Source organism: Rhinopithecus bieti, unplaced genomic scaffold, assembly GCF_001698545.2.
Source record: "Rhinopithecus bieti isolate Rb0 unplaced genomic scaffold, ASM169854v2 scaffold_2432, whole genome shotgun sequence".
Taxonomy (NCBI): domain Eukaryota; kingdom Metazoa; phylum Chordata; class Mammalia; order Primates; family Cercopithecidae; genus Rhinopithecus; species Rhinopithecus bieti.
Genome location: NW_016804136.1, coordinates 1697026 through 1706656, shown reverse-complemented (window position 1 = coordinate 1706656; position 9631 = coordinate 1697026). Strand labels below are relative to the sequence as shown.

The window sequence follows — 9631 nt, the reverse complement described above, 5'->3', positions numbered from 1 at the left end:
AGGGGGGGAGGAGGGGGGGGGAGGGAGGCATTTTCCTCAGAGGCATTTTCACAGACAACCTGGCTCACCCAAAATGTACATGTTCATCCCTAATTGAACATGTATAAGGGTGTTTTTTCAGCAAAAAGCTTCCATGTTCCATTTCAACTCCAGCTATTTTTACTATCATCACTACTACATCTCCTTCAACATCTCCCTTCCATATTTAGTATGCCAGGCAATATAATTTATGAAATCAAAGATGCACTACATCTAACTCAGTTCTCCTTAACTTTTTGATGAGTGTGTGTGAGAGAGAGAGGGAGAAAAAAGAGAGAAGGAGAGAGGGAGGGAAGGAGGGAGGGATAGAAGGAGGGAGGAAGGAAGAGGGGAAGAAGGGAGGAAGGCAAGGAACTAAAGAAAAAAAAATGGGTGGCACAACAAAATTAAACATTTGAAACCCTGACTTACTGCTAGTGCATAAAATCTATACCTGCAGAATAATTATGATTTTTCTATTAAAAAATATTGCTTTGTCTTTTTTCTTTTTTTGAGACAGAGTCTCTTTGTAGCCCAGGCTGGAGTGCAATGACACAATCTTAGCTCACTGCAACCTCCGGCTCCCAGGTTCAAGCAATTCTCATGCCTCAGCCTCCTAAGTAGCCGGGATTACAGGCGCCCGCCACGTTTTGTATTAAACCATGTATAAAACCATGCCCGGCTACGTTTTGTATTATTAGTAGAGATGGGGTTTTGCCATGTTGGCTAGGCTGGTCTGGAACTCCTGACCTCAGGTGATCTGCCCGCCTCGGCCTGCCAAAGTGTTGGGATTATAGGCATTGAGCCACCGCGCCCCACCAAAAAATTATTGCTCTGTCTTCTTTGAAAACACCTCAAAATAAGACTATCTCTTACCAGTGCCAATACATTGAGAAATTCTCTTGTGTCAAAATGTAGCAAAGTCCGAATGTAAGGATAGATTTCTTCCTCAGGAGAAGCCTCTGCTGAATGCAGGCGAATTAGAAATTCAAAAACCTGCAAGTTGGAAAAAAAATGTTAATTATTTTCTCACCTTACAAAGTATCCTGCTGAAGCAGTGATTCCCCTTTGGATAAAATAAAGGCAGGCTGAATTCAGTTTAAATTGCTACTATATTTTAAGTTCTCTCTTAAATTCTCTCTCAGCTCGAATTATTGACTTTAGTAATAGTGTGTAAGTTCTCTCCTGTAATAGGCAATAGCTCCTGACCCACGTGGAAGCCTCAACTGCAATTTGTCTTCAGTGCATCTTAACAAGAGACGGAGAACAGTCAAAAGGCTATGAAAATAGTACCAACCTGGTTTTTAACCAAGGGAACAAGATCTTCAGGGATGTCACCAAGGGGATAGGCACGACCTGCTAGACAACAGCTGGAAGAAAAGAATGAGAATGGATCTGGTGACTTGTAAAGCAGATAACTTTCAAGCGAGTAACACATTGTTTCTCAAACTTGAGATACTAGTTTCATTTGTTAAGTAGGCTCAGCTTTTGTCAGTTAGGTCAAGTTCCAAAGCAGGTCAAGATGACACCCAGTTTAGAAAACGTGGGCAACAGATGGGGGGGTGAGGTAATGCATCCTGTGACTGAGTAGGAGCTTTCACTTCTTCGTATGTTTCCTAAGAAAAACCAATGCTCTATTAAAGGGACAAGAAGGAATGAAGACAGACTTCTAAAGGCCTCATACCCAGCATCTAGAAAGATGGTGCCTAATGGCACCATTATACTACGATAAACCTGTTAGAAGCCTGGCATTTTCAGATACTGTTAAACCAGGGTCTCTAACGATGGTATTAAAGATGGGGAAAGAGCTAGGCTAAATGTCTGGAAAATGCGACAGGACAAACCAGGGAGAGTAAGAATCTGAAGAGAAATTCACCCTACAGTTTTACCTCCACATCAAACCTTCTTCATGGCCAAAGACTTGCCTTGTGAGTTGAATTACTACAAATGTCATCTGAACATGTCTACCTTCTTTCTATTTTGGAGGTGGGGAGGGGGCAAATTTTGAACCTTTTTGAACTACAATTTTCAGTGTTAGATTGGAGACAACTGGACACCAGCATATTTTGAAGAGTTTAAAGTACAGATGATAAAGCACTAAGTAAATGCATATTTCTTTCACACTAAAAAATCAATGTAACAAGTGTGAAACAGGTTTCAAAGTTAACTCTGACGTTAGATATGAGCTAAAATGATGTTCTGCTAGGTTCTGCCACCTTCCTGCCAAATAGCCGTCTACCTAAAAGTTCTATCAGGGCTCAATTCTGAGCTGGCACAGTCTACTGGAATGAACCCTGCTCCAGAAGTCAGGGGATAAACATTCTAGTTTTACCTCTGTTACTTTTTCATGATCTGAACAAGTCTCTTGTCCTCATATATAGACACAACACACATCCCACATAGTTGTCACTAGTAAACGTAAAAAACCCGGGTTTCAACACCAAAGTTTCTCAACCTCAGCCCTACTGATATTTTGGGCCAGATAATTCTTTGTTGTAGGGACTACTGTGTGCACTGTATGCTGCTTAGCAGCATCCTTGGCCTCTGCCCACTAGATACCAGTAGCACCCCTTCTCTAGCCCCAGTTATAACAACCAAAAATGTCTCTAGATGTTGCCAAACATCTCCAGGGAGTAGGAGACAGAATCATCCATGGTTGAGAACCACTGCTCTACATAAAAGAATTGTGACAAATGAAAAATACTATATAGATAAGAGATCATAGTATCTCTAAAAATATAGGAGAAATATAGAAAGAACATACATGTAGATGGATAAGTAAAATGATCTTACCTAATATATACAAGAAGCTTATTGCCCATAACAACTTGTTCATCTAAAATAGAAAGAGAAGTATCTTCAGCAATTTTCTCTCAAAACCTTTTCAGAAAAATAATCTTTATGTAGAAACAAAAAAATAAAACTTGGCATTTACAGTGAGGTAAATATATTCCCAAATAACAGGAAGTTAAGATAAGACTACTTTATTAGCTTTTGAGTTTCCATCAGATTCTTGTCACAGTTAAGAACAATATAAGCTATTCAAAGATAGATGTAGAAGGAATAGATCTGAGGATAGAGATCTATGTATTGTTGGCCTAACCACTAACTTGGGACCAAGGGAAGGTGTAGGGCAGGCAATGAGTTGATGAACTACACATCAGAACCAATTAATTAATATTAAGGCATAACCATACTGTCTTCTTATTTGTAATATGGACTTTCACCACCCACAGTGCTCTAGGGCTGAAAAGGCCATTGTTCCCAAATGTTTAAAGTAACAGAATTAAACTAAATGATCTTTAGGGCCCTTTCTATTCTAAGTTACATAAAAATGTAAGATTCTGCCATCTTGTGATGCGAGCCTGTTCTCTGACTAAAGAAATCAGAAAGATAATATGACAAAGTTTGAAGCCAAGGGGTCAAGGGCAACACAGAATGGAGCAGAAGCATCAACAGGGTGAAGTGACTGGGAACGCCCATAGCGCACAGATGATGGGAATCTGTGGTTGGCAATAATGAAGAGCTATAGTTTCTATTTTTGATATATGAATCCTGGACATAACGCAAGCAAGTGTATGCCTTTATCAGTAATCTTTCACAAATACTCAAAATCTGCAACTGTTAGTGTATGTAAACTTGAATTGCTCCAAATGTATGAATAATTACATTTTGCTTCTGTTCCAAACGTTATTTGATTCAAATCAACTAGTATGACACATGGTGATCATCACCTGCATGGCATAACAACTTAATGATTATTGGCTAACTAGACAAACACCAGTGAAAGAAAAATAAAGTCTCAGGACCCCAAACTTACTATGCCAAAAGGAAAAGTTAAGCTTCGGAACTGAGTTATGTAAAAAACAAAAACAAAAACAAACAAACGAAAAACCTGGCTCCCTTTGGTTCCTAAACAGATTGCTCCAAGATAGAAGGCCATGTCTCCCCAGCTGGCCTCCCTTACCCTGACAATGTAAATTAATAGCTGATGTTCACAGGCACTGGACAAAGATAAGACTAGAAATTATTCCTCAGCCCATCCCAAAGACAAATGCATATTTGACTTCTTCCCCTATTCTATGTTTACTTTACCTTCTGTAAAATGCAGATTTACTGAGCATGAGACAAATACATAATTAAGTGTTCCTCTTTTCCCTCTTGCCCCCTCTCTAATCTTTAAACACTGAAGTTCTCGAAATCCTCTGTGGAAAAAGCACAAGCTGAAGACCCTACTGTAGCTTGTGTCTCTTTCTCCCAGTGTGTCCTCAACCATGGTAAAATAAGCCTCTAAACTCATTGAGACTTGTTCTCAGACATTTTTTGATTTACACACCTTTCTTGCTGGAAATCTCAGGTAGAATATATCTAGCTCATGATATTCCTAGCGAGAGTTAAATGTATTTGTTTAACCTACCCATCTCCATTATTCCACTGCTGTGAGCTTCTTATGAGCAGAGTCTGTGACATTTCTGTATTTCTAGCATCAAGTATAGTGTCTGGCACATAAGTAGGTAATTAGTAAATTGTATGCTGAAACGAACTGACATAATACTTAATTTTCTACAACCTTTCTCTTCCCAATATCTTCTTTTAGACAACTTTTCATTATAAAAGATCATCACTTCCATTCAGACATTTTAATTCTCCACTTTCATTTCTGGTAGATATAGATGCAAAAGGCAATTTTCAACTTTGCTTCAAAAAGATTAGGTTCAAGGCTACTATTAGGTACAGGAAGTTAAGACTATAAAATGACTCCCCCACCTCCACCCTTATAGTAAAAAAATGACAAAACCTGGACATCATACAGAAAGGAACTACCTGAAGTTACTAATGAGTTACTGGGGAGTGAGCACAAGCATGAGCTGGTGGGGACTTCAGCCTCATCTGGGGGAGGAGAGACAGGCAGTCACACTGTTCTTCCTTCTGGCCTGTCCCTGAGTAAGCGTACTCTGAACTGCACACATAAGGAGGCATGGAAAGGCCCCTAACCTTCCTGGCACAGGTGTGGGGGTGGGGGATCGGACACACAGGAGGCATGGAAAGGCCCTAATCTCCCTGGCACGGGGTGGGGCGGGGATCGGAAAAGTGAGGTCAGGAAACCATGAATACGGAAGGGAGTTGGGGAATCCCAAAAGTGAAAGAATCAAAGAAGAGATCCCCAAATTGTCTGCCCACACCTGGAGTAGATCCATTTACTAAACCAGCATGCAGGAAAAAGACTCAAAGCAGCTTAGTCAAAGACAAAAAACCAGGATCAAGAATGGAGCTCCCTCTCTGAAGGTTTTGGAGTGAGGAGAGGAGCACATGGGCTCTGGTGGAGAGTTCCTTCACTTGGAGAAGCGGAGATCGGGAGTTAGCTGTACAAGTAAATTACCACCTCTGTGGCTTTTGGCCCAGGTCTAAGTGCTGTCTGTGTGGCAAGCACAGCAGAGCTGGAGGCCATCAGGGAAAAAGCAACAATCTTTCTGGCAAGGGAAACGTGAAGTTAAGAAACATACACAGTTTAAAAATTAGGAGAATCTTGCAAAGGAACGAGAAAGAGGAAGGATCCCCAAACTCTGTCTACCCTCATCACTGACTGACCCCTGAACCATGCATGTGGATCAGAATCAAAGCAGATCAGCCATCCAGAAATGACCTGAGGAGAGACTGGAGCTGCACAAGAGAGAGAGTTTGCAGTTCAAGCCCACCAAGAAAATTATCCGATAAAACAATGGAAAACAATACTCTGTGGTGAAAAATACCTGATAGAACAATGGAGAAAAATATTCACTGCAGAACCTATACTCTTCACACGATGTAACATTCATAATATCAGATACAGTCCAAAATTACCCAACATGAAAAACCATGAAAATAAAACATATTTTTCTTAAAAGTGAATCGAATCCAATCCTGAGATGAACAAAATGTGAGAACAAGCAAAGATTTTAAAGCACTATTATAATTATCCTGAAGCAAAAGAAATGGTTTCAGTGCATGAAAATTTCAACAGATAAATGAAGAGTTGCAGCAGAGAAAACAGAAACAAGAACTAAATGGAAATTAGACTGAAAAATATAACTGCTGAAAATAAAAAATCACTGAGCAGATTTAACAGTTGAACTGACATGAAGGAGTTAAGAGCAAATGAATCTGAAGGAAGAGAATAGAAATCATCCAAGGTGAAAAACAGAGAGGAAAAAAGACCAAACAGAACACAGTCAAAACCCAGAGAAACAGACCTCAGAAGTGGTGGGGTAAGCACCTGCAAAAATCTCCTCCATAAAAGCAGTACAAATACTGGTAAAAACTGTCAAATCGGCTTTTCAGAACTCTTGAAATTAACTAAAATTTGCCATAATCTGAGGAACATTTATTCAGAAAAATGCCTGAATCTCAGGAAGACCAGTTAATTTTAGTTTTAACTTTATGTATTGCCATCTCCCTTTCTCCAGCTCTACTGTAGTTTTGAAAATCAATATTGCCTTACAACTTGGGCAGCTGTGAAAACAAGTGGAACACAACGGGTTTGATAGCGACAGGAGGCAGCCAAATGCCTAGGCAGATAGGGGTGGGTCCCTCGTGAAACCCCACCTTCAAGCCAAAAAACAGCCTGAAGGCTGAAAGACCAGATTACTGGTACGGATGAAATCTGCAACCTGGAGTGAGAACTTCTGTTTCTGTTTGCACATCCTCTCCCAGTTGATTCTTTCTGAATAATGCCTTTTAACCAATCGAATGTTGCCTTTTCCAATACTGCTATGGTCTGCCCCTCCCCTATTCTGAGCCCATAGTAGCCCAAGACTCACCACATTGAGGGGACTTTCCCGCCTTCGGGTAGCGGGACCACCCCCGCATCCCTTCTCTGCAGAAAGCCATTTCATCACTCAATAAAACTCCCCACCTTGCTCACTCTTAATTGTCAGCGTATCCTCATTCTTCTTGGAGGCTGGACAAGAGCTGGGGAGCCACCAAGTGCAGGTACCTAGAAAGGCTGTTATACTGGCCTTTTGCCTTCACTGACAAAAGGCAGCCACCCCACACAATGGGGCCAGGGGCCGACCAATTGCTAACATGCTGCCGTCCATCAGGCTGTGGATGGTAAAACTAAAAGAGCTAATTAGCACACTAACACCCCATCTGGGGCTTCAGGGTCGTGGGCACCCTTGTCTGGGTGCTGCTGCATTCCCCTCAAGGCCATGGGCCTCACACGGAGCTTGCTCCTGTGTCAGCGCTTGGAGTGGCCAGCCAGATCCCACACTCGCTTGCTCATATGCTCCCTCCCACAAGGGGCTGAGCGCAGCAGGCCAAGTAGACAGGACGCCCCTGCTGCACATCCGGCAAAGGGCCAAGAGAAAATTCCTGTGTCAATCTTGTAGCCCCTCAAATGCCCCATCCTCAGAGAATTGTCACTATTTGACCTATCTGGCAGCTTACTTAAAAGCTCCATTTTCAGGGCTTATCTTTTTTTGCCCTAATTCAGAACTCATTCTGTGGGAACAGCACTATCCCCAGGACATTTGTGGAAACAGTCAGTGCCATTGTTCAACATTACAGTGGGCTGAGACAGTGTCAGTAGTTGGGACTAATAAGTGGTGCACCAAAACCTTAAAAGGAAAACTGGAGAACGGGAGATCTGCGGGGGCTTTTGAAAAGTTCTAACATATTCCTGGAATTCTAAAAGGATGTATGCATATAAAGGGCTTTGCACATACCCAGGGAAATTCTCAAAGGCCCTAATTTATAATCCATGGCTGACTTTGCAGCTCTGTGCAAGCAGGAAGGGAAGGCTACAGCAGAATTCTAAACTGCCTGCCAAAGAACTGAAAATTCCAAGATAAAATGAAGCAAGAACTGATAGGATTAAAGTGAGAGAGGTACAATTCAACAATATTTGGAGACTTCAATATCCCACTTTCAAAAACAGAACAATCAGTAGAAGATGAACAGGAAATACAAGACTTGAACAAAACTATAAGCAAATAGACCTAACAGACAAAGAAGCCCAGAGAATTTCACCCCAAAATATGGCACCATGGTATGCAGATTATTTTAAATTAAGGGTCCTTCAAGGTCAGCATATGCTGGGAGAGACTTGTGAAAGGAAAATAAATCTTGCGACCCCAAAATCACTAAGCCAAAGGGAAAAGTCAAGCTGGGAACTAATGTCAGGCAAACCTGATCCCATTCTATCCCTAAATAAGACAGCTACAAAGATAAGAAGCTACATACCTCCCTCACAATTTACCCACAAGGAAATTCCTTGTGGACAAAGGACAGACAGAACTCAAAGTCATCCCTTTGAGGCTCACCTGAGACAAATGCATATCTAATTGCTTCCTCTGCCCTATTGTTTATGTAAAAATGGAGATTCACTGAGCCAGACTAAATTGTGTATTCAGTGGAAGGCTGATCAAGGACTCAAAAGAATGCAACCTTTTGTCTCTGACCTACTTCTAACCTGGAAGCCCTCATTCGAGTTGTCCTGCCTTACCAGACTGAACCAATGTACACCTTAAACATATCGATGGATGTCTCATGTCTTCCAAAAATGTATAAAAGCAAGCTGCCCATCTCGGACATGTGTCGTTAGGACCCTGAGGCTGTGTCACGGGTGCATCCTTAACCTTGGCAAGATAAACTTTCTAAATAGACTGAGGCCTGAGTTAACAGGGCTCAGTAACTTTAACAGGTTAAAGATATTTTGAGTTAACAGGCTCTACTCTGACATTATGTGATCTACCTTAAGACTGGACCCTCCAAAGAAAACACAATTAATTGCCTTCCATCCCTTTCCTGAAATCTCTTTATCTATTGAGGAAAAGAAACCTAAGGAATACAATCGCACCTCTACAAGCTTTTTCACAAGATAATGTCTGCTCTCAACAACGATCCAAATATTGTTGGATCATTCAAATTCCAAAGACGATCCTTTACAAGTTAACTTCTGTCTCCCAGGTCCATTCATTCCCCTAATAATCATTTTCAACCCCTTAAAAGAACTGCCTATTTCCCCATCTCCCTTTTACCCCATAAGAAAGGATGCATCTGTACCTCCTTGGTGTTTGGACGAACGGAGGCAAGATGGTGCACTTCCGGGTTCTTCTTCACCAACTTTTCCCGCGCGTGCGAAAATGCAGCCGGCGCCTGGGAAGGTGCAGACCAACTGGGCATGCGCCAGGTGACGTCAATCCGAAGAGACCAAGATTTACCTGGTCGCACCTGCGGAATGCCCCCCGACACGCCCGTGCCCCGCCTATTGCCCTCCCACTCCTAGAAAAGCCGCTCCGGAGGGACGCCACGCGCGGCCTTCCTCAGTCCTCCACTCCTGTCGGGATGTCAGGACTGCAGGAACTCCGTCCGAGAGCCCCACCGGGGGACTCTGTCGGCCTTCTTTGCCGGAGGCCAACAAACCTCTTCCCCACACCTTAGGTGACCAAAATAAACTTGCAGTTTTGCTCCTACCCTTGCCTAGTCGCTGGTTCTTTTGTGCCCGCTCTGGTGGTCTTAGAAAAACAAATCAGTTGGTGCCGAAGACCCGGGGGGAGACCCCTCCTCAGGCCTTTAAGGGTTGAGGAACCTTCTCCTGCTCCCACGCGGCAGACGGACCAGGACCTGAGACCCG

General features: G+C 42.4%; 1 protein-coding gene across 1 annotated transcript in view; it reads right to left on the bottom strand.

The window, feature by feature from the left end:
* The window catches only part of VPS8 (VPS8 subunit of CORVET complex), a 268413-nt gene that overhangs the window by 157466 nt on the left and 101316 nt on the right, over window positions 1–9631 (bottom strand). The window contains 3 exon segments of the mRNA XM_017865711.1: window positions 895–1014; window positions 1316–1388; window positions 2812–2854. Of these exon segments, the coding sequence (XP_017721200.1) occupies window positions 895–1014; window positions 1316–1388; window positions 2812–2854 (236 nt within the window).